General features: G+C 39.3%; 1 protein-coding gene across 5 annotated transcripts in view; it reads right to left on the bottom strand.

The window, feature by feature from the left end:
- Positions 1-25,800, bottom strand: part of MTUS1 (microtubule associated scaffold protein 1) — a 166,384-nt gene that overhangs the window by 93,998 nt on the left and 46,586 nt on the right. For all 5 annotated transcript variants that reach the window (XM_045988043.1, XM_045988061.1, XM_045988071.1 and 2 more), the window contains exons 2-3: positions 19,222-21,437; positions 6,976-7,171 (exon numbers count right to left, since the gene is read on the bottom strand). In XM_045988043.1, the coding sequence (XP_045843999.1) occupies positions 6,976-7,171; positions 19,222-21,297 (2,272 nt within the window). In that variant the 5' untranslated portion in view covers positions 21,298-21,437. The remainder of the gene's footprint in view (positions 1-6,975; positions 7,172-19,221; positions 21,438-25,800) is intronic.

Raw genomic sequence — 25,800 nt, 5'->3', positions numbered from 1 at the left:
TATAAAAGTATGCAAATGAACACATTTTGCGCAAACTCCCTTCAGAGATATCACCTCCCTAACCTCAGCAAAGTGAGCTGCCAAATACAAAGGAAGAAGCGGCCCAGCCCATTATCCACAGCCGCTACTCTAACACTCGACTCTCAAAATCCCCTATTTCTTCTCCAAATGGGTCCACACAGACACACTGCTGCATCCCCTTTATTTCTCAGGACTTCCTTGCCTGTGCACTGGATGCATTCTGACGTGTCCCTGAGGTGATCGCCAGTCATCCCTCCTGCTTTGATCTTTATCAGCTCTTTTCCTTGCCCTCTACACATTTTGACTGTCTTCAACCTCAAACATTCACACACACTTTGAGGGGTTTCTTGGTCTCTTCAAATTCAGCATGCCCCCAACTACACCCATCTGTCTTCCTCTGAGAACCTCTTCTTACCACTCTATCTTGCTGTCTCGCTCCATGGCCACCCAACAAGCAAACTGAGGAGACACGTGGGACTATCTGCCACCAACAGAAGCTGACCAGACCCCCCTCCTCCAAAACATGTTTAATATTTTCACTCTGCTTCCTGTTCCCACACACTGGTATAACTCTAACAAGTTTGTATCTTGATTGCTAGAGAACTGATCAACCTCAAAATCTTTGGGGCTCATCCATCACTTACCCCAATACTCAGTCTGTTCGAGGCATGCGGACCTGCCCTCGGTGGTCCCACACGAGCCATACCCTTTCATAACTGTCCACTTGCACCCTTGGGAATGCCAGCAACTTTCCATGTCTGGCAAACTTCTACAGGCACGTTCAGGGCCAGTTCAAAAGTCCTTGCTATTCTCCGGAATGCCCTCAGGCCCTGTCAGGGGTGTTCCCTTCACAGAAGTCTCCCTTCAAATCAGGCCAGACAACATTTTTAAACACCTGTTGTGTAATAGGTACGCTGTGCTAAGCAATGAAACATGTAAAAATAACCAAGACCTGGACTCTCCTTATGGACCTCACAATTTAGGAGACAGACATGTACAAAAATAATCTGAGCACCACATAATAAATGCGAAACATCACAGGGGCCAGGACAGGTCAGCTGCGGTTTGAAGAATGAAGAGTCCGCATTCAGATAATGTGTTTCAACACCCTTTTCCAGCTCAGCCTCCAGTGAGTGAGATCATGACAAGGGGCTATTATTTCATCCTGTTTGTATTCTCCAAATCTAGTAGAGTGCCCGGCACACAGCAGGCTCTCAAAACTTTTCTTGAATTCACAGAGAAAAGTGCATAGTGACCTATGATGCCTCATGCATGGGTCATTCTAGAAAATAATCTCTCGAATTACTCGCCGAGTGAGAAGAACAGAGTGGAATGCCTGTAAAATGATTGAGACTGCAGTGATCATGTCAGGAAGGAATAAAAGAGGAGATACTTGTCCCCCAGACACCTGTAAGACCCCACTTGGTTGGCCTCATCCATACTCCCTGGCCCCCCACCGCGCACACTGGGCAGCTCCCGGTCCCTCAAGCACCTCCCCCCACCCCCAAGCTGCCTCGCCTCCATCTTTGCACTTGCTGTTAGCTCTGCCCAGGGAGGCCTGTCATCTGACGTCTCAATGTCTCCCTCCTTCTGAGCCTTCAGGCACTGGCTCACTTGTCACCTGCTCAGCGAGGCCTTTCTCAGCCACTTGATATTAAGATCTAACTCCCTTCACTGCCATTCTCAGCATTTATCATCTTACATTCTCAACATTTTAATTTAATTTTCTGATGCACCTGACTAGAATTTAAGCTCTGTAAGGGCAAGAATGTATCTGTTTTGTGCCTATCTCCCATTCCCAGCACAGGCAGGCACTCCCTAGCCCTTGTTAGATGAGAAGTCAGGGTGCCGGACCCCTGGGTGTATTTATAGAGGCCAAGAGCATAGAGACTGCTTGTTCGATTTCCAGTCTCCACCGAGGATGAATGGCGTCACTTGGCACAAGTTACTTAAGGTTTCAAAACTTCCAATTCCTCATCTGCAGAAGTTGGAGGAGTATACCTGTCTATACGTCATGAGTTGTGAGAGTAAATGAAATCAGGCATTTAGAAAGCTTAGAACAGTGCACGGCATGTCGCTGGCGCTCAAAACATCACTATGACCATTATTTTTATGCCAAGAAAACTTGAGATCCATTCTTTTAAAAGTATTTTAATTACATGCAAATATAGAAGCACCAAAACCAACCTGTTGAAGTTAGCTTTTAGAATAAGTTATTAGGGGATAATTTCTTGTTTTTAAAGAATTTATAGCGAGTATCCTCATAAGTTTGCTAGCTATTTCTCTCAAACTCACCTAGAAAAGACTAAAATGATACAAAAGTGAATTGAAATGATTTTAAATTCCCTTTAACACTAAATAGACAAAATTAGCTTACAAAAAACAACTATGGAAAAAACAACTGAGCAAGAAAGCTCAGAAACCTATAACGCTAGGCAAGTCATTACAAGTATGGGATCTCCTCCTGGTTTGAGAGGACTTTATTTTATTAACCCACAATAAACTGAATGAAAGCAAAGGTTTATCCTTTTGAAATGTTATTTTTCTTTCTCCAGAAGAAAAACTCAAGACTATTTCTTTCATGAGCCCTTTCTTCAGGCACTGGTATAATGAGACCAACCCCGGAACATTCTTCCTTTTCCCCAGAGTCCTAAGGCACTTAGGGGCCATTTCCACACCCTTTATACACCCTTTTTGTGTGGCTCTGTGGTTGAGTCATAAACACACTCTTGCCCTCCCCGGGTAGGTTACACGATCCACAGGCCGAGGAGTGTGTTCTGTCTGACTTCCGTAATCCTAGGTAATCCTACCTTGCTCAGGCTGGTCCCGGGAAGGGCAATTACAGTGCTATATGAAGGAAAACACACATGTATCATCTAAAGCCTGATAAGAACTGGTATCGCCTTCAGAAGAAGGTGGCAGATAGGTCGAAGACGCCTGAATGAATCATGAAGGATTTAATGAGGCAGTGATTCACTCAGCAGCAATTTGCAATAACTGTGGAACATCTTTTAAATTTAAACATCTTTTAAATCTCGGGCCAAGGGCCTGAGAAGAGAAATGCCGATTTCTAAGCCATTCAGTTAAATGTGAGAATTTTAATTTTTCAAAACTTATCGCCATACTAAGAGTAGTTTTTTTTATTTTTTTTATTTTTTTTAAAGATTTTATTTATTTATTTGACAGCGAGAGAGAGAGATCACAGGTAGGCAGAGAGGCAGGCAGAGAGAGAGAGAGAGAGGGAAGCAGGCTCCCTGCCGAGCAGAGAGCCCAATGTGGGACTCGATCCCAGGACCCTGAGATCATGACCTGAGCCAAAGGCAGCGGCTTAACCCACTGAGCCACCCAGGCGCCCCAGAGTAGTTTTTTTTAAAAAGATTTATTTGAGAGAGAGAGAGAGCAAGAGCGAGCACAGGCGGGGGTGGGGGAAGAGAGGGGAGGGAGAAGCAGACTCCATGCTGACCAGGGAGCCCAATACAGGGCTCATTCCCAGGACCCTGAGATCATGACCTGAGCAGAAGGCAGAAACTTAACTGACTGAGCCACCCAGGCACCCCAGGAGTAGTTCTTCAGCCTGATAATGTGAAGACTAAGAGAACGGGCTCCAGAGCCCTACCACCTGGTTTGACTCCTACCTCTGCCACTTACTAGCTGCGTAACCCTGACAAATTATTTAATTTCTGTGTGGTGTTTTTCTCAATCTGTCAAATGAGGACAAGCCTCACAAAACTACTCTGAAGGTTAAACTCACTCAATGATATAATTAAGACATTTAATCCTAAGACAGAGCCTAAAACTTGGTAAGCATTTTGTAAGTGTACGCTGCTATCATTGGCATTATAATTATTATTATCCTATTCTTCCCCCACAATCTCATCTTATTTAATTGGAGTGGTTAAAACACACATAGTCTTAACGAAGATACGTTGCATCTGGCTTGTTGTCATCAGTCATCATCTGATTTCATACACATTTAATTATGGTCATCATGCTACATATTATCATTTCCAGATTTTGACAGGGAAAATGCAAGAGCTCATTGAGTTTAATCACAGTTCCCTCTCATACTCAGGTTAAACCTTCAAGAAAATGTCTATTATTTCAAGTCCAGATCTGGTTTTCTACTTAGTTCTCTGAAAGGATTTATTGAAAACCCCCGCTGGAACATTCCTGCCGCTTACCTTTCAGGAGAGTAACTTTGTATACAGAGTACAGAGGATGTCCATTTGGTTTCAATATTCTAATACACAAACACCGCATTGTACAGTAAATGGCAACACACTCTCAGTGATCTAAAGGCACACTGTTTTTGCTCCTTGATCTGTTCTGCTTTTAACTCTGTGGTGATTAAATTTCCTGTCCCCTACAACAAACACCTCTCAATTTAATGTGAACATCCAAACAAGCTAGTTGCTGTTATTACTTTTTTTGTTTAAATACAGCATAATCAAGTTAGTCTTCCAACAGTTCAAATAAAAACTCAAATGTGAATCCATGAAGTTTCTGGTTACATTATTTTTTTTTCCATTTCTATATAGAAAACCATTTCTATATAGGTAAAAGAAAACTTAGTAACACCGATTCAAAAGTCTAAATACATAACTGGTTATCAAGTTTCTTTATATAAGTTAATAAATGCTCAATAAATGTCCTTGTCTTTTCATTCAGAGTACACAGACCTACTTTTCTCTTAAGGCAGGATATTATAGAGTATACAGAAAAGGGACTTTAAAATTGCTTAACTCTTCAGTGGAACTGATCATCTACATAAAACATTCCCATTGTTGAAAATACAGTTCAGCCCCCCCCACCCTGCTTCCTCCCAGCCATAGGGGCATGTCAAGACCTCCAGTCGATGCCTGAAACCACAGATGGTACCAAACCCTACGTGTACTGCTTTTTTCCTACACATACATACCTATGATCAAGTTTAATTTATAAATGAGTTATAGAAAGAGATCAACAACTAATAATAAAATAACTATAGCGATATACTATAACAAAAGTTATATGAACGTGGTCTGCCTCAAAATATCCTCACCCTTCCTCCTGTGATGGTGTCAGGGGATCAAGCGCCTGCACCAGGAGCTGGGTTGAGGTGAATGACCTAGGCGGTAGGATTTAGCGTTAGGCTACTACTGACTTTGTAACAAAACATCAGAAGGAGGATCACCAGCCTCTGTACCACAACTGATTGAGGCTAACTGAAATCGATGTCGCAGAACTCCAGAGGGCCGGAACTACTGCATATCCTGGGCACCGGACTCATCTCCTGAGAGGATGAGCACTTCCGGTTTTCTGGGTTTTGAGCATCCTGTGGTTCAGAGAAAGTTACTAGTAGCAGCCACTGCTCAGAAAGTTAGGCAAGCACCCAAACTGCCCCTAGAAAGAGGAGTGTAAACGTTGACAGGTCCTTACATTCTCAAACCCTCCCACTTCTCAACACAAGGCTGAAGCCCAGGGTGGGTAAATGACTTGCTTGATTCGCTCACTGATGCCAGAACGTTACTAGAACACAGAGCTCCTAACCTAAAAGGCCACGGTGCCCTTGGTAATGGCTCTCTAGCACCACCAAGCCACAGGTGCTCCTAACATTCAAACAGGTAGGGACTCCCTATCATCTGTCTACAACCCTTCCCATCATCAACCACTACCCTGACCCTGTCATCAACACTAAGAACCAAAGCTTTGATCTCACTTTGCCTCAACTCCCCCTAACGGTGGCAATATCTAAAATCAGGATCATTGTTCCCCTTCTGGTTTTCTTCCCAAGGAAGAGGACTTCAAGTGAATTCTTTCTTCCCACTCAGCTCCTCCAGGGATGGGAATGGAATGTACCGCCGATCCCTCTTCCTCCACCCATACCCCATCCTGGCTTTGCTCCTCCCAACCCCAGGATCTTACTGCCAGCCCTGAATCTAAATAAATCACCCTCAAAACACTTCTGCTTGTTACAGGCTTCTCACACATCAGGTCTCAAAATGGAATTAGGAAATAGAACCTGAAACTATCAAGGTGTAGAGAGGTAATGAGATTCTCTGGGACCTGCTTGGTTTTGTTAGTTTCTGCTAAATGTTCTCACATGTGTTGATACATCATTCTAGAGGTACCTTTTTTTCTTTTTTCCCCCAGATCATTCAACAGTAGTTACTATTTTTATAAGGGAGCTTACTTCTAAATCCATCAGGCATGCCTTTAATTTGCACAAGGTTGTACCTGTTAAAATAAAGGGTGTTCCCTGCACAGTGTTCTCAATCAACTGGAATGTGTAGCAGTGTTTTTGTCTTAGTCTGTACGAAACACGCTGACTTTTCCACTTCCTGTTCTGATCTGTAACCCAGAAAAGCCCATGTAGCTGCCAAATTTTTAGTAAGACACATAATAGCTACTCTTAAAGCAATCAAATTTCATAAACCTAACAGGACTTTGAAACTATTACTTCTAAAATATAAACCAATGTAAATAAAAGTTTGTCTTGGCACAGTTTAACTTTTTAGTCACTCTTAAATCCCTGAAAATTTATCATACATCTTTCAATAAAGCTCAAGGAAAAATTAATCTCTTTTCACACAGTGAGGGCCCACAATGAGTCCAGTATATAACATTTATTAAGCACTTAAACATTTATAAAAATAACCTCTAATTGTGAAATTATTTACATATAGCAGGCACCCAATTGTTTATGATTTTTCTTAATAACTTTGAAGTTGGTTTATACACCTGTATCTTTCTCTAACTAGCCTTTCCGTTGCTCAAAGATCAGAGCTGTGTCTACGATTTCTTTTTCTACCTTCCCTACATAACATGCTGATACACAAAAACCTAAATGTTGTAGTGACAAAATGTGTTAGTTTTATAACCAAAACCTGTCTTTCTGCTTTCTGACATGCCTAATTTTATATTCAAATAATTCACAAAATGCTATCAGGCACAACTCACTTCTTTCATTCTTACCAGAACTGGACACGCGCCGGATCCTCTGCGGAGATAATGCTCGATCAGAACTGAGGTTTCTACTGTCGCTATTCCGCCTCAAACAGGAAACAGATGGCCCCACTTTGGCTTTTGAACCAGGCGTTTTCCTCAGATTGGAGGAGTCGGGCTTAGATATACTCCCAACCGATGCAGCCGCAGATTTTGAAGGAGAACCCTGTGGAAAAATGGTTAAGATTTTAATCCAGATCATACCCTCCTCATACCATTCTCCTTGTGGTGCTACAACCATATAACAATTCTAAGCAGATACGCCAGATATTTAATTTTCACTTTTAATAGGAAGGAATTAAACCTCTTCATAGTTCACTCTTCAGTCCATCATGATTTGACTTTTGCGTCCATCAGTGGAACTATTCCAAGATGACCAGAGACACAAGCTGAAGTCAAGCCACAGCTTTCAAGCTTTTCTCTGCAGCTCCTTCCTACAGTATGGGAGGCTGAGGACGCCATCTTTCTTTGATTCCTCCAACACAGAACGTTCCTAGTTTTCCTTCTATCTGTCTGCTTATTCTTCCTCTGGATCCTGCCTCAATGTGACTTGTCCCAAGGGTCCTAAACTTGACCTTGGTCTTTCCTTGTGATATGCTCTCCCTAGGTGATCTTGTCCACTGTTTCAACTGCCACCTACATCCTGTTCTCTCTGCAGGCGACGGTCCTAGCCAGCACTCTCCTGTGTTTCCCATGTATTTAGCTTCTTTCTTTACCTGTCCACCTAGCATTACTTCAGGCACTTCTACTTAGCAATGCCAAGAGTAATCATATTATTGTTGTTTTTACAGATCAACGTATAGCCCTTATGGAATAATACTTTAAGTTCAAAATACATGTTTCCACTCCTTTAATCGTCATAGACCAGGAGTTGTTACTTTTATCATACCCCATTTCACAGAAGCATATGAAGCAGTTTCTAACTTTAAACTAGTTTTACTCATCCATCTCAAAACTTATCTCTTCCCATATTTACCACAACATACCCAGGCACCCAACATAAACAAGGAAAGCTATTCCTTTCCTAGGTGCTTCCTTTTTTTACTTCCTAAACTCCTGACAGTCTTCTCTTTCCCTTTTGCATCCACCTTAGCACAAGCCTGTATCATTTCTCCCTGGATTGCTGAAATCACATCCTCAGGATTTCTGGGCTCACCAGCTTCCACTCCAATTCATGTTCTACTCCACTGTTTACGTAACCTCCTCAAAGGAGAAACTGAGTTAGGCAACTTCCCTCTGTCTTCCAGATAAGGGCAACTCCTAACAAGGCACAACTCAGCCCCTTTGTATCTAGCAACCCCTGCAACCTCCTTTAGCTTGTTCCTTAAAGTTTGTAGTTCTGCATGGCTGGCTCCCAGCATACTCACTACCCTGGAGTCCCCTAAAGGAGAATATCCTCTCAAGTTTCTTCATCTTTATGTAGGTTATTTCCTCTACCCAGAATATCCTTCCCATTCATACTTGCCCTTGGAGTTCCAACTAGTGGCTAACGTGATAGTTCCCCTAGAAGCTTCAACAACTCTCCCCATTGTCTCCACGCCATCCTTCTGCAGCACAGTAGCTTACACATACTCCCAACTTAATATTTAATATGCCTTTTTGCTTAATCTCTTAAAATTACCCACCACACCACGTATGAGTTTTGACCAGACATAGTATCCTTCCTTTCTAGTATCCCAACAATCACCATCATACACAGTACACAGTGAGCAGCCAATAAATATTCCCATTCTCCACAGAGAAAACAAGACCCCGAGCTTTATTCAATGAAAAATTCCAACACTGTAAGCTAGTTTTGTACTCTCCCTTTAAATAAAGAAAAAGTGAGTCTCACAGAGACTAGGTTATTTGCCCAATGTCATTCTTCCAACAAATGATGGAGCTAATCTGAAAGCATATGTAACTCTAAATCCATACTCCTAACATCCATGCTGTGTATTCCCCATGGGTACCCTTCCTTGGTAAGTCATAAGTAGATAATTTCCAACACAGATATGTAAAGCCCTATGCTACTGAGCATTCACATGCCAGGGGAATTAAAAATTCAATAGGGCGAGACTTCCAGGGAAGATGGTAGAAGAGTTGACCCTAAACTTATGTCATCCCACATACTAGACAACCCTCCCAATCAGTGCAAATAACCCAGAAAAGTACCAGAAAACTAGCAGAACAAACTCCACAAGTAAATGTGAGGAAGAGGTCACATTAAAGAGGGGGGAAGGTCAGAGACACGGTGGAAAGCTAAACCCAGAGATTCTGGATAAAAGGAGGCAGGAGCTATGAGCACAGGAGAACAGTAAGAAACAGACTGTCACACCAAGGAGCCTGCATGGGGAAGACTAATCTCCACAGCATTTGGCTTTGAAAATCAGAGGGGCTGATTTTGTGAGTTCTTACAACCAGTAGGACTTAAAGCCTGGAATATTAAAAATCAGCAAGCTGCTCAAGGAGAGACTGGAGGGCTCTAGGAAGCTGAGTCCTCAACCCTAAAAGAGTTAGCAGAACAACAGGCTGAGGAGATACAGTTTAGAAGCAGTATTTTGAAAAATGCCTGGGGAATGTAAGAAGGAAAGTTAGTTACTAATCTCAGAGTTCACTGAGAGACTTCTCCACAAACAAGAGTTGGCAGGTACCATTTCCCTCCTCCACCCCCAGCACAATCACAAAACCAGCTTCAGGAAACATCCAGCACTCACTACCAAACTTGCTTACACCACTCCGTGTCCCCTCCAGCTGGGCCTACCTCAGTCCAGGTGCTGTGGCTTCCCTCCTTCAGAAGCCCACCCAAGCCTTACCAAGACTGCATCTCTGACCTCCCTCGGAAGGTCCATGCACCATGTAAAACTGCACCCCCACCCAGATGTACTTCATGGAGCCGCCATGGCCAGTCCCACTCTCCACAGTGGCCGAGTGTCCCCTGTGGAGAAGGAATAGCACCTATGGCTTGTGGCACCAAGACCTCACTTTCCATGCTTCACAGAGCTACCCTGCCTGGCCTCCAGTCTCCAGAGAGGCTACATAATCCCAGTGGAAGAGGACCCAAGGGAACAACTTGCAGCACCCTGCCCCACCTGCATGTACTGAAGGAACCCAGACAGGCCTGGTCTTAGAGGCAGCAGAGAGGTTCCTGTGAAATGGGCCAACATGACCTTGTTATTTAAAATGTGGGCCCTAGCCACTGCTTTCAAGAACAACAGATGGAGCTGACTTTCCCAACACACAGAAACAGACACAAAGAGTTAGGCAAAATGAAGAAACAGAGGAATATGTCCCAAATGAAAGAACAGGGCAAAATCATAGCAGGCAACCTAAACAAAACAGAGATAAGTAATAAGCCTGATAGAGAATTTAAAGTAATGATCATGAAGATAATCACTGGACTTGAGATAAGAGTGGAGGACATCAGTGAGACCCTTAACACAAAGAAAAAAAGAACCTATCAGAGATGAAGAACACAATAACTGCAATTAAAAAACACTTGTGGAATAAATAGGTTAGAGGAAGCAGAGGAACGAATTAATTACCTGGAAGACAGAGTTATGGAAAGTAATCAAGCTGAACAAGTGAGAGAAAAGATAATTATGCAAAGTGGAACAGACTTAAGAAACTCAGGTTGTAATAACATTTCACAATATAGGGAGCCCAGAAAGAAACAAGAAGAAGGGAGAAAATTTGAAGAAATAATAGGTGAAAACTTCCCTAATCTTGGGGAGGAAAAAGATATCCAAATGTAGGAGGCACTGAGATCCTAACAAAAAGGTCCAAACCAAGACACACAATAATTCAAGTGGCAAAAAGTAGTGATAAAGAAGGTTTTTTTAAAGATTTATTTATTTATTTGAGAGAGAGCAAGCAAGCAAGAGAGAGACAGAGATCAAACACCAAGCAAGGGGGGAGGAGCAGGAGAGAGGAAGAAACAGACTGCCTGCTGAGCAAGGAGCTCAATGTGGAGCTTGATCCCCAGACCTGGAGATCATAACCCCAGTCAAAGGTAGATGCTTAACTGACTGAGTCACCCAGGCACCCTAGTGATAAAGAATGTTAAAAGCAACAAGAGAAAAAGACAATTACATACCAGGGAAACCCCATAAGGTTATCAGCAGATTTTTTTTAGTGAAAACTTTGAATAGATCATGCCACTCCCTTCTGGCCTGCAAAGTTCTGAATGGGAAAAATCTGTAGCCAAGAATATTCTATCCAGCAAGGCTATCATTCAGAATAGAAGGAGAGATAGAGATTCCTAGACAAAAAGTAAAGGAGCTTATGATCACTAAACAAATACTACAAGAACTACTAAAGCAGACTCTCTGAGTGGAAAAGAAAGATCATAAGTGAGAGTATGAAAAGTAGGAAACACAAAATAGGTAATAAGTATTTCTTGAAAAAACAGTAGAGAGATTCACAAAATAAAAGGATATGAAATAGGACATCATATACCTAATGTGTGGTGGGAAGAGTAAAGAGTGGGTTCAAACTTATGTGATCAACTTCATACAGACTGTTAAAAATCCAGATGTTACACGAACCTAATGTTAACCACAAATCAAAACAAACCAGTAACTGATATACAAAGAATCCAAGTATGTTACTAAAGAATCCAAGTATGTTACTAAAGAAAACCAGCAAACCGTGAAAGAGAGGGAGCGAAAGATCTGAGAGAAACCTAGAACCATCACAAAACAAGTAACAAAATGGCAATAAATACATAACTATCAATAATTACTTTGAATGCAATTGGACCAAACTCTCCAGTCAAAAGCCACAGAATGACAGAGTGGATAAAAAATAAGACCTATCTATATGCCACCTACAAGAGACTCATTTCAGACCTAAAGACACATGCAGATTGAAAGTGAAGGGATGGAGAAATATTATGTAAATGGAGGTCAAAAGAAAAGCCTTTCACTGGAAAAAAAAAATACTCGGAAACAAAAACTGTAAAAGAGACAAAGAAGGACAGCATAATAAAGGGGACAATCCAACAAGAGGAAATAACAATTGTAAATATTTATGCACCCAACAAAGGAGCACCAAAATACATTAAACACTAAATAACAAACAAAGGAACTGATACCAATACAATAATAGGAGACTTTAACACCCCACTTGCATCGATGGACAGATCAACCAAACAGAAAATCCGTAAGGAAACAATGGTTTTGAATGACACAATGGAACAGATGGATTAAACAGATATATTCAGAACATTCCATCCTAAAACAGGAGAATACACATTCTTTTCAAGTGCATACGGAACATTCTCCAGAATAGGTCACATATTAGGCCACAAAACAAATCTCAACCAATTCAAAAAGATTAAAGTCATGCCATCCATCTTGTGTGACCCCAACACTGAAATGAGAAATTAGCCGTAAGAAAAAAAATCTGGAAAAAGAGCTACTAAACAATGAATGGGTCAACCAAAAAATCAAAGAAGAAATAAATTACATGGAAACAAGTGAAAATGAAAACACAATGGTCTACAATCTTTGAGATGCAGCAAAAACTGTTCTCGTAGGGAAGTTTACAGTAACACAGGCCTATCTCAAGAAGAAGAAAAATCTCAAACAACCTAACAACCTAACCTTACACCTGAAGGAGCTAGAAAAAGAAAAACAAACAAAATCTAAAACCAGCAGAAGGAAGGAAATAAAGATTGGGGCATAAATAAATGATATGGAAACTAAAAAAGCCCAGTAGAACAGATCAATGAAACTAAGAGCTATCCCTTTAAAAAGATAACCAAAATGATTAACCTTGAGACAGAGTCCTCAAAAAAGAGTGGAGACAAATAAACAAAATCACTAATGAAAAAGGAGAAATAACAGCCAACACCACAGAAATACAAACTGTTTGAGACTATGATGAAAAACTATATGCCAATAAATTGGACAACCTAGAAGAAATGGATACATTTTTAGAAACATATAACCTATAAAAACTGAAGCAGGAACTAGAAAATTTTAACAGACCAATGACTAGCAAAAAAAATCGAATCCCTATTAAAAAACTTCCAACAAAGTCCAGGACCAAATGCCTTCACAGAGTGAATGCTCTACCAAATATTTAAAGAAGAGTTAATGCCTATTCTTCTCAAACTATTCCAAAAAATAGAAGAGGAAGGAAAACTTTCAAATTCATCCTATGAGGCCAATATTACCCTGGTAATAAAAAGAAAAAGACACCACAAAGAAAAGAGAGAACTACAGACCAGTAACTCTGATGAATATAGAAGCAAAAATCCTCAATAAAATACTAGCAAACCAAATCCAATAATACATTAAAAAAATCATTCACCAAAATCAAGTGGGGTATATTGCTAGGATGCAAGGGTGGTTCAATATTCACCAATTAATCAACATGATACATTATATCAAAAAGAGAAAGGGAAACAAAAGAGAAAGGATTAAAAACTGTATTTCTATAGATGCAGGAAAAGCTTCTGACAAAGTCCAACATTCATGATAAAACACCCTCAACAAAGTGGAGAGGGAATATACCTCAACATAATAAAAACCATATATGAAAAACCCACAGCTAACATCATACTTAATGGGAAAAAACTGAGAGCTTTTCCCCCCTAAGGTCAGGAACAAGGCAAGGATGCCCACTCTCACTACTTTTATTTGACACAGTACTGGAAATCCTAACCACAACAATCAGACAAGAAATAAAAGGCATCCAAATTGTAAGGACGAAGTAAACCTTTCATTATTTGTAGAGGACATGATATTATATACAGAAAACTCTAAAGACTCCACCAAAAAATTACTAGAACTGATAAATGAATTTAATAAAGTTACAGGATACAAAAATCAATGTACAGAAATCGGTTTCATTTCTATACAGTAATAAGCAGCAGTAATAGAAATTAAGAGATCACATTTACAATTGTACCAAAAATAATAAAACATATAGGAATAAACCTAACCAAAAAGGGAAAAGACCTGTACTCTGGAAATTATAAAACACTGATGAAAAAATTGAAGATGACACAAAGAAGGGGAAAGATATTCCATGCTCATGGATTAGAAGAACAAGTGTTGTTAAAATGTGTATACCATCCAAAGCAATGAAAAAATACCAATAGCAGGGCGCCTGGGTGGCACAGTCAGTTAAGTGTTGGACTCCTGGTTTTGGCTCAGGTCATAATCTCAAGGTCATGGGATCAAGGCTCACATTGGGCTCCTCTTTCAGCACAGAGTCTGCTTGAGATTTTCTCACCCTTTCCCTCTGCCCACCTCCTGCTCGTGCTTTCTCGCTCTTAAATAAATGTATCTTAAAAAAAAATAATACAACAGCTTTTTTTTTTTTTAACAGAACGAGAACAAATAATTTTAAAATTTGTGTGGAACCATATAAGACACAGAATACCCAAAGCAATCTTGAAGCAAAAACAAAACTGGAGGTATCATAGTTCTAGATTTCAAGTTACATTATGAAGTTGTAGTGATAAAAACAATATGGTACTGGCCAAAAAATACACACGGAGATCAATAAAATAAAGAGCCCAGAAATAAGCCCACAAATACGTAGTCATTAATCTTTAACCAAAGAGGAAAGACTATTTCACCATACACAAAAGTGAACTTAAAATGGATTTAAGATCTAGATGTGAGACATGAAACCATAAAAAGCTAAGCAGAGGGCATAGGCAGAAAGTTCTCTGACAAGAGCAGTAGCAATATTTTTCCAGATAGGTCTCCTAAGGCAAGGGAAGTAAAAGCAAAAATAAACCACTGGGTCTACATCAAAATACAAACCTTCTACACAGCAAAGGAAACCATCAACACAACTAAAAGGCAACCTACAGACTGGGATAAGATATGTGCAAATGACATATCTGATAAAGGGTTGGAATCCAAAATATATAAAGAACTGATACAACTCAACACTCAAAAAAAAAAAAAAAAAAAAATCCAACTGAAAAATGGGCCGAAGACATGAACAGACACTCTCCAAAAAACATCCAGATAGCCAATACACCCCTGCAAAGATGCTCAACCGCACTCATCGTGAGGAACATGCAAATCAAAGTCACAATGAGCAATCACCTCCCACCTGTCACAATGGCTAAAATCAAAATGCAAGAAATAACAAGTGCTGGCCAGGATGTAGAGAAAAAGGAACGCTTGTGCACTGTTGCTGGGAATGCGAACTGGTACAAGCACTCTGGAAACAGCATGGAGGTTCCTCAAAAAAGTTAAAAATGGAACGACCCTATGATCCAGTAACCATACTATTGGATATTTACCCCCAAACACAAAAACCGAATTTAAAGAGACAGATGCATCCCTATGTTTACCGCAGCACTCTCTGCAATTAGCTGAAGGAAGCAGCCGAGGTGTCCATCAACAGACGAATGGGTAAAGAAGAAGTGGCATATATATACCATGTAATATTACTCAGCCATAAGAGGAATGAGATCTTGCCATTTGCAATGACATGGATGGAGCTAGAGGGTATAATGCTAAGTGAAAATAAGTCAGGGAAAAGCAAATACCTTATGATTTCATTCATATGTGGAAGTTAAGAAACAAACAAGCAAAGGGAAAAAAAGAGAGAGATATCAAAAAACAGACTCTTAACTATAGAGAACAAACTGATGGTTACTAGAGGGGAGGTGGGTGGGTGGTCTGGATGAAATAAGTGAAGGGGATTAAGAGTGCACTTATCATTAATACTGAGTAATGTACAGAATTGTTCAATCACTATCCTGTGCACCTGAAACTAGTATAACATGCGTATTAACTATTATTAACTATACTGGAATTAGAATAAAAAACTTCAAGTATTTATAGGGTGACATAAAAAAATAGTAAGTGAAATTCTAAGTGAAAATAAGTCAGTCAGGGAAAGGCAAATACCATATGATTTCATTCATATGTGGAAGTTAAGAAACAAACAAGGGAAAAAAAGAGAGAGAGACATATCAAAAAACAGACTCTTAAATACGGAGAACAAACCGATGGTTAGTAGGTGAAATAGGTGAAGAGGATTAAGAGTGCACTTATCATTAATACTGACCAATGTACAGAATTGTTCAGTCACTATCCTGTGCACCTGAAACCAATATAACATGCGTATTAACTATACTGGAATTAGAATAAAAAACTTAAAGTATTTAGAGGGTTACATAAAAAAATAAGGCAATATCCTAAGAGAACTACACCAAAATGGCCAGAAAAAGCATGTGATTATACACAAACTACAAAAACTCCTACCTCTACCACAAAGCTGGCTAAGGCAATCCCTCAGAGAAAACCTTTTAAAAAGTAAAACACATTTTTGTTGAAGATTTACTTCTGTAAGCTGGTCATATCAGATTTGCTCTCCCTTTCGAGTCAACAGTCTGCAAAAATTTTGAAAGCCTGTGGTGTATGAAGCAGAAAGGGCCAGGATTCCAGTCAGGAGCCTTGGTTTGAATCTCTGTTTTCCTTTTTACCAGCTGTGGGTTCTAAGTCACCCCTCTGAAGCCTTTAAGTGTAGCTAACAACTGACCCATTGTTCCTGGAAAGAGTGAATGAAAATGTATACACTGGAATATTACAGGGAAAACCTAATGAAATGTATATGCACAAAACCTGAGCAAAGTGGTCCAGAGCACACATCAAGAAAATATCCATTCCTTCCCTGTGACCACCACCCCTCTGGCAAACACACCATCACCAAAACAGAACCTCTGTAATAGGGAGCTACACTCAACTTATATCAAATTAAAATCAAATTCTTGCCTCCAAGTAAGAACCTTTCTGAAATTTCAGATAAACCCTGACCAAAAAAACGGTGAGATAGTGGGCACCTTAAGAATTCAGTAAACTCGGGGCGCCTGGGTAGCTCAGTCAGTTAAGTGTCCAATTCTCGATTTTGGCTCAGGTCATGAATGGAGATAGAGCCCTGTGTCTGGCTGTGTGTTCCCTGGGAAATCTCTTTGAGATTCTCTCTCTTCCTCTCCCTATGTCCCTTCCCCCACTCAGGTGTGCACATGTTCTCACTCTAAAATAAATAAATAAATCTTAAAAAAAAAAAAAAAATTCCGTAAACTCAAGGCCTATCTTAGCTCCAGACCAACAGGGCACAGTGAAAATTAACATCCCTCCAGGACTGTCTCATCATGGATCCAGAGCAGATCTGGAAACTTTAGAGACTGCTTAAGTGACCAAGAAATGGGAATCTGAGTCAGCAGGAAGCGAATGTTCACACATCCATCTCTCTACAATAAGCACAGAGCCTGTGACCCGTGGTGGTTTGCCCTGTCTCTTCCCCCAAGATATGTGAAAATGGGTAAGAGGCGAACCCATGCTGTTGCATTTAAAACATGGGTAAAGAATGAGTTTGGGGGTTTTTGTTTTTTTAATACCATTTGATTAGTGTCTGTGCTGAAAATACAGGAATCCTAAGCAAGATTCCAGAAATGAAAAGTGCTTCTTCCCAGGACATCTTGGGATCCATTTCAACCCAACGATTCTATCACCTGGCTTCAACAGGAGCCTGAAAAACAGCTTTATGTCCTCCAAGTATAGCATGTAAGCCTAAGATTTACTCAACACACACAAAGACTTTTAATTTTAAAATTATACAGCCAGTTTATATTTACAGCAAATGCTTTTTAAAGAAACGTTATGCTTGTTTTTCTGGCAGTTAGATGTCGATACATGATGAAAGCCTCCCGCAAATCAAGGAGGAATAAATCTATTGTTTTTACATATATCTATAAACACCAAATTAAAAATGTTGATTAGAAATACCAGAGGTTAGTCTACGGCCATACCACCCTGAACGCGCCCGATCTCGTCTGATCTCGGAAGTTAAGCAGGGTCGGGCCTGGTTAGTACTTGGATGGGAGAAATACCAGAGGTTATAATTTAATTTGGCAAACATCAAATTATAAATGATATTAAACAAGTTCCCCATATTTGACTTGAACTTAAAATCAGTTTTGAAATTGACAATGTCATTAGTTCAGATATCACAGTGGGGTATCACTGTTCCCCCCCAAAAGTTAGAGAAGCCAAAACACCTCTAAACTGATATAGCTCAGGTTTATCCAGTGTTTCCTAGCTTATCTCCTAAAAGAACCTAACAATTGCCTAACACACCCTAAAAACACTTCTAAAATAGACCTTCAACCCTTCGCTCCACCTTGCCTGCTTCTTTGCTCTCAGACACGAGCCCTCCATGGAGAACGCAGAGGGGTCACATCTGCCTTCCCACCTGGCACCCAACTCCATTCCTGGCCCAGAGGACAGAAGCCCAAGGAAACCCTATCTGGGACCAGAAGGACATGTAAAGTTTCTACTGCAAAACCAGTGCTAAGGACAAGAACACAAAACCCAAGCATGGTCTGACCAACATTTTTAAAACTCAGAAAACTGGTTTCTTCATGCTATTGACAAAAATATAGGTATGTTTAAAAAAAAAATTCATCTTTAAACTGCATGTGAATTTTTTTGCCTAAATGGAACTATATCTAGTCTCCTCCTCCCCCCTACACGCACACATCAAATATGCGACAGGTGCTACAGACAACAGACTGCTTTTTCACTGCACATGAATAAAAGAGGTTTGTTTAACATTTCAGGAATCAATAGGTTAGGACTGCACGAGACCTCAGACCTCTTCTAGGCCAACCCTTTCCCCTCTAGGTATCAAAGAGTATTTGACCAAATTCATATTAGCTGATCAGAAGCAGAATCTCCAACCCCCCTGTTCACAGGACAGGGCTCCACGTCCCAGAGCAGCTTCCTCCAGAAGAGACCAGGAGTTATTTTTATGTCGATCCTGTTTACCTGCTCTCCCCAGCCCTGTCACTTCTGGAATGTGGCCCAACACATTGTAAAGTTCCTAAACAAACCTTTCTCTCCCTCTTTTTTTCCCTAAGTGTAAAATATAAGCAGATATTTAACTTCAAGTAACTAATTACACCACAATATTAAAGTAACTTGTTCTTTCACCTTATTAAAAGGAACGTTGGTATGCAATACAAAATGCTGCATTTGATTTTTTCCCCCATAGGCAGTTTTCCTATATTGTAAGCAATTAACACTCTAAAGTGTGCAACTTATAAGACAAAGAAATACCGAATAGTAGATTAACACCTGAAAGCAAATTTGCACAGCTAGGTCTGCATTATTATTGACTATTGTGTTAATCAATTGCTAATACATCTCTTAGCTCCCTCCACCGTTCCCCGAAGTGAGCAAAAATCTCACTTACCAAGAAAAGAGAACCATATTCAAAGGTCTCATTCAAAATTTCCTTCTTTAGCTCCTGTTTTTCCGTAGGTGTCCCATTTTCTTTTTCACCCTTCTTTTCAGGGCTAATCCTATCCATGCTGGAAGCATATGTTATTTCCAAACACTCTGTGCTTTCCATTTTAACAGGGAGTAGGTCTTTGATCTTCTGGAAAAAGGTAGCCACGGACCCAGTCCCACATGCTGAATTAGAACTTGCTTTGTCAAGGTCTTCCTGATTTGATTTCATGGCAGATGTTGTTCTTGGAACCTTGTGTGAAGCATTTTTAGAATGAGTTGTAACATGCACAGCCTGGCTAGTAATGAGTTTATTAAATTGCTGCTTATGCGTCTTGTTAATTAGGATTTCTGCTTTTGTATCTACATTCAAGTCAGACCTTGGTGTTTTGTTCAAAGCTGTCAGCTGTCTTGAGGAAGACCCTGATGAGGCAGGTGATGAGGCACTGGTTAACGGAGGTCTGGGTGTGACCTTTGATAAAGCGGGGTCTTTGGAAGGCAATACCGGTCTCGATACAACTTTTGCTTTGACATTCTTGAAGTTTGGTCTTGGGTAACTTATAATTTCGGTTTTTCTAACTTTGCTGCCTATAGGGGTGTTCACTTTAGTTGTCAATTTTCCTAAATTAGGTTTAGACATGTTCATAGGTGCCCCCTTCAAGTTTGGTAAATTTCTAAGCTCTCGATGACTCTTTTCTACTTTACATTTCTTGGTTGCTTCAGTAGGCGAAATAGAAAAGGTTGCATTTGGAGAATCTAGGACTGGCATTGACATGCAAACTGGGTTATTTGTGCTAATGACCATATCATTTTCATGGTCAACTGATGAAGCCATCTTTTGTCCTGGTGGGCTACTCAGTATCAATTCAATGGTACGATTTTGGGTTTCTAAATCCTTTTCATTAGAGGCATTTTGTGTGTCTTCAGCCACAGTGACTTTGTGCTCTGGGTTCAGCACTTGGGCTTCGTTTTTATCAAAAGCTGGCACCAGTGAAGGGCATTCATCATCTATAAGACAACTGGACACTGTTTCTCTTAGATTTTGGCTCATTTCCTTCTGCCCATATGAGCTCTGTGAATGTGTCTCACTATTTTGTTCATCTTTAGATAAACAAAAGAATTCTTGTAATACAGACTCATTGGGAACATCCATGCCCTCAGAAACTGGTGTTTGAGCTTGTATCACTTTTTCTGCAACTAGTCTTTGCTGTGACCCATCTGTGTAGTCACTGGTGATCTGTCCTGAAGAATATGGACACTGAATGCCAGTATCTGGAACAACAGTATCAGTTTGCATTCCATCAGAAAATGCTGTGTAAGTTGTGTCTTGAGCCTCTGCTGCAGTGGCTTGTTGGTTTTCAAAGCTGTCTCCATAATTTGTTTCTCTCATGTGTATGTTAGCAAAATGGGAAGATGTAGGAATGGAACAGGATAAAGATGGATTTCCACTCCCCATGCCGGTTGGCTGCAGATTTCCAGAGGTATGCAAAGACAGGCTCTTTTCAATAGCATTCTGTACTATAAAGGTGCAGTTAACATGATCCACGGTCATGTCAAATGTTTGGTCTAGCTCCAAAGCAGTAGGAGAGTCCACATAGTACAAATCACCATTGCTGGGTTTCCACACAAAAGGCAGAGATGTCTCAGCACTCTGGTCCTGAAATGATTCTAGGGAATGACAACTGTTGGGCAGGTACTTGGGCTCCTCTGTATTTACAACATGTGCACAAGACTGAAGTGTAGAATCTTCACGGATATCAAACACCTCCTTACCAACCAACTGACTTGAAGACTTTGGTTGATCAAGTACTTCCACACACTGAGAGGTTAAAGCAAGGCTTTCATCAATGTCCACAGCAGAGTTGGTTTCATAATCAACCACCATGTCATCTGGCTTGGCAGGATTCCAATTCACCTTCTTGGTTGAAGAGTTCTGTGTATGTGATTTTTGTTTGTATGCATATGTGTTTTCATTTTTATCACTGATAAATAAGGATTGAAGTTCATCTTCTGTCTTCTCATCTGAATTATCATCATTCATTCTGAATGTTAACTTTAAACCTCTGCCATTTTATTTCTTCTCGAAATCCTTTCAAATGAGAAGGAAGGAAAAACTGTCCAAAGTTTTAGCACAGTTGAAAGTTTCTAAGATGCTTTGAAGTTGTAATGATTTCTTGTTCCCTGGAAGAAATAAAATGATCAACTAAGTATTATTAAAATTAGTAAGTCACTGCTTGATTAATTTCAATCACTATTTTTACATTTGGAACATACACCTGTGGATAGAAGTAAAGATATCCTTTGCTCAAGTATCACCTCCTTTCAAAGATGCTTCTTTATTTGAGGGAATGGGGCAGAAGCCAGAGACCGTGCTAAAACTGCCCCTGTGACAGACTTCACTTCTGAGATACCTCTTCCATATTCCCATTGACTCTTATTTGTCAGTCAAGGGAAAGAAGCTCAATCTAACAATAGCCTTTCCTTCTTATTGGTTAGCCACTGGTGCTAATTTGCTGAGGACAGTTCCAATTTGAAGACTTAGGGAAAAGAGAAATGCCAACGCCCTGTTTTCATTCCCTTTCTTAAACATATCTCAAAGTTGGGGGGGGGAGTTGATTCCCTAAAAATGTTAAACTGCGTGACACCGATTTCTACTCTTAAATACCTACTAAAGAGAAATGAAAACATATGCCCACACAAACACTTGTATAAAAGTATGGGATTAATAGAAGCAGTAGTTATAATAACCAAGTAGAAGTTAATGTCAATTAGCTGGTAAATAATAAAATGTTATATACCCATACAATGGCATAAACAATCCCCAAAAGAAAAAGATGGAGTACTGTTATATCTATAACATGGATACAGTGTTAGAACTTAAAAATATTATACTAGTGGCTCAGTGGGTTAAAGCCTCTATCTTTGGCTCAGGTCATGATCCCAGAGTCGTGGGATTGAGCCCCACATCAGGCTTTCTGCTCCGCAGGGAGTCTGCTTCCTCCTCTCTCTCTGCCTGCCTCTCTGCCTGCTTGTGATCTCTGTCTGTCAAATAAATAAATAAAATCTTAAAAAAATATATTACACTAAGTGAAAAAAGCCAGTCATAGAAGACTATCTATTATGTATTATATTTACATGAAATGTCCAGAATAGGCAAATCTATAAAGACAAAGTAGATTAGTGATTCTCTAGAGCTGAGAAAGGGTAAGAGGGAAGGGAACGAGCAGTGATGGCTAATTACGATGTTTCTTTTAAAAGTCATGAAAATGTTCTAAAGATCATGGTGATGGTTGCACAGGACTCTAAGTATACTACTGAAAACTGCTGAATTGTACACTTAAAAAAAATCATTGAAAACAACCCATGAAAACTTTCAAATCCGAGGATTTTTGCAAATAACTAAAAGTTGATTATGCTTTTGGTCAAATTGAAGTGCTTAAAAAGGGCCCAGTGCTCAAGAGAGGATGGCAAATAAGTCGTAGAAATATATGGTCAGTTGGATTGAATTTCTAATCCTGGTATTAAATGTCAATCAGAGGTCACTGTTCTGTCCTAAAGAAATAAAACATACAAGCAGCGGCTCTTTCTGCCCACGGTCCTGTCCCTGGGCTTTAATAAACCACCATTTTTCACCCCAAAAAGAAAAAAAAAATAAAACATACATGAGGGGGAAAAATGGCACCCTGTAACCTCTAAGTTTGTGAATAAAGAAATACCTTTTTTCCATTTTGTAATCCTTTCTCTGTAATCAAACTTCAGTGACCTAAATACAACCTGGGGAGTAGAAACCAGGGAAGAACCGAGAGGGTCTGTATCTTCACAAACAGTGCTCTGTGTGTTTCTGGCCACGCATCCTGACACCAGCCTCTACTGTGGGGAGACAGAAAGGCTACAATGTTCAGCTCGATAGCATGTATGTGTGCCATAAACACACACACACACTCACTCAGAGAGTGAATCCTAAAACAAAGGCTGTATGATTTGTATACTAATGGCAAGTATCAATTACTTACTGTTTTTTAAGTATCAATTACTTTCATAGTTTTGGGGGTTTTTTTTAAAGGTCTTATTTGACAGAGGGAGAGGGAGCCTGACTGGGGCTTAATCCCAGGACTTTGGGATCATGACCTGAGCCAAAGGCAGATGCTTAACCAACTGAACCACCCAAGCACCCCTTCCCCCGTAGTTTTTAAGTCAATAAACAAATCACTGAAGTAATAGTTGTGTGGCTACCATCTTAATAGAAGCTTTACGAAGACACTAATTTTTTTTTTTTTAATCCTGGGGTATAAAATATGTTCAAACTAAATATTTAAATTAAAAAGTACATTTATTCATTTTTTTTAGACTTCTGTGTGTGGGATATCATTTCAAAGAGCAGTAAACATGTTATACCCTGTCTGTTTTCATGAAAGTCAATATTCATTTAAGAGATTCTGGTATTAAAAAATATGAGCATTGTAAACAGAAGCTTTTAATGGAAATCATAGAAGTCATTTGTCTACATATACACAGTCATTAGATTCAATTAAGGAGTTTTACTACCTGAGCTCCTTCTTCCAAAGTACATAAAAAATTATTTAAAAAAAAAACTCTGATAAAAATGGAATAAGTGGTTCATATGTAAGGAATTTCAAGTTATTTTTAAAATAAATGAAAAAATCTTTAAAATAAATAAAATAAATGAATAGAATACAAAGGTTTAATGGGATACAGACATTCTATATTTAGGTGGGGTTTTTCATTTTAATAGTTTTTCTCCTTCATAAATAACACTCAACATTTTTGCAATCTTGGACTACCTGTGATTATTTCCTTTGGAAAAACCTCCTAGAAATATAAGGATTACCAAGCCATAGAAATGATATTTTTTTTAGGCTCTTGATCTAGTTTGCTAAATTGTTAGGTAAAAGGAGAGGGGGAGGAATGAATATATATATATATATATATTTTCCATAATACTGCTTATTTATTATGCATAATAAATATATGACCTGAGTTTTACTTTTAAAGTTCATGTATTTTATTTTATTCAGCATTTTCCCCCAAGTATTTTTCCAGGTCATTATAGTATGAAAACACTTCCAATGGTTGTGAAACTCCAAAGCTTAAATGTTTTAGATTTATAAGTCAGTAATTATGAAGAGTAATGAAAATGTAAAGAACTGATTGGCTATTCCAACTTTCACATGACTGTTTAGTATACTTGGGTTTATGATTTTTTAAAAGATTTTATTTATTTATTTGACAGTGAGAGAGATCACAAGTAGGCAGAGAGGCAGGCAGAGAAAGAGCCCAACGTGGGGCTCTATCCCAGGACCCTGAGATCATGACCAGAGCCAAAGGCAGAGGCTTAACCCACTGAGCCCCCCAGGTGCCCCAGGTTTATGATTTTTAATTCACAAAAACCAACCAAACCAGGTGAGAAAAGCTATCAAAAAAAAAAAAAAAAAATTCTCCCCCCCACCAAATGCATTGAGAAGGAATACTTCAGGACAGTTTTCATAGGAAATACATTTACAGAAGTGTTTTCTACATTAGTAGCTAAGAGTAAAGAATTTGTGGTACAAAGATTGGATACTAAAAACAAGATTATCATCTCCAGAAATAGTTGGAAGATCAACATTCACCAAAGAAAACAACAGTTTCAAGATATCTTTATGAAGATAAAGCTATGGTCAGGAAAAGGTTGACCAGGATGCCCTCAGGAATTTTGTCAACAAAGTTGAAAGTCAGCCATTTTGTCTGATGGCCAATTTCATTCCTTTCCCACTTAAAGAATAGTTACTCAGTTTCCACTACATGCTGGACTCATTCTTTGATAAGTTCCACCTGACCCATGAAGTAATGTCTTTGTATTTCTATAATTGCAATGTCATTTGTGACACCTTCAAAGTTACTATTTGGGCTATGCTTTTTTTATTAAAGCAAATTAAAAGTTTAAAAAAAATAAAGGCAAAAAGATTGGGATAAATTATTGTCACCTAAACAGTTAACTTCTCAATTGTCTTTCAGCAGCATTATCTACCAGAACAAAGTAGAATGATCAAGTTTCCTTTTTAAGAATGCTATCTGGGAAAATAAAGAGATCTTTTTCAGAGAAAATTTTGGATGAGAGACAAATTCCCTGCTTACTAAGATTTGAGAATATGATAGACTAGCTCCTCTTGAATAGACAGGTTACCAAAATTATACATTTTTATAGTGATTTGTAAGGTTAAAAATTAATCTGTACCAAAAGAAATGGCCACTGAATAGAACTGGTAGTCTAAGATTTGAGCTATTTCAACAATTTTGGAAAAATATGATTACTTTCTAAATCTCAGCTTAAGAAGAATGATTGTTTATGCTCCAAAGGTTGAAATTCCACCAGTTATTACAGTGAACAGATATACCTAAAAAGATAAATTATATAAATTAAGTTCTTAGGATATAATTGAATTCACTGTCATTATATTAATACTAGAAAATATTTTAAATATCTAATTCAAACACCCTCATTTTATAAGTGAGAAAACCAACTGTAAGACATTAACTACATGAC

The sequence above is a fragment of the Meles meles genome, chromosome 2 (assembly GCF_922984935.1).
Source record: "Meles meles chromosome 2, mMelMel3.1 paternal haplotype, whole genome shotgun sequence".
Taxonomy (NCBI): domain Eukaryota; kingdom Metazoa; phylum Chordata; class Mammalia; order Carnivora; family Mustelidae; genus Meles; species Meles meles.
The sequence above is the reverse complement of the archived record's forward strand: the minus strand, read 5'-3'. Positions and strand labels throughout refer to the sequence as shown.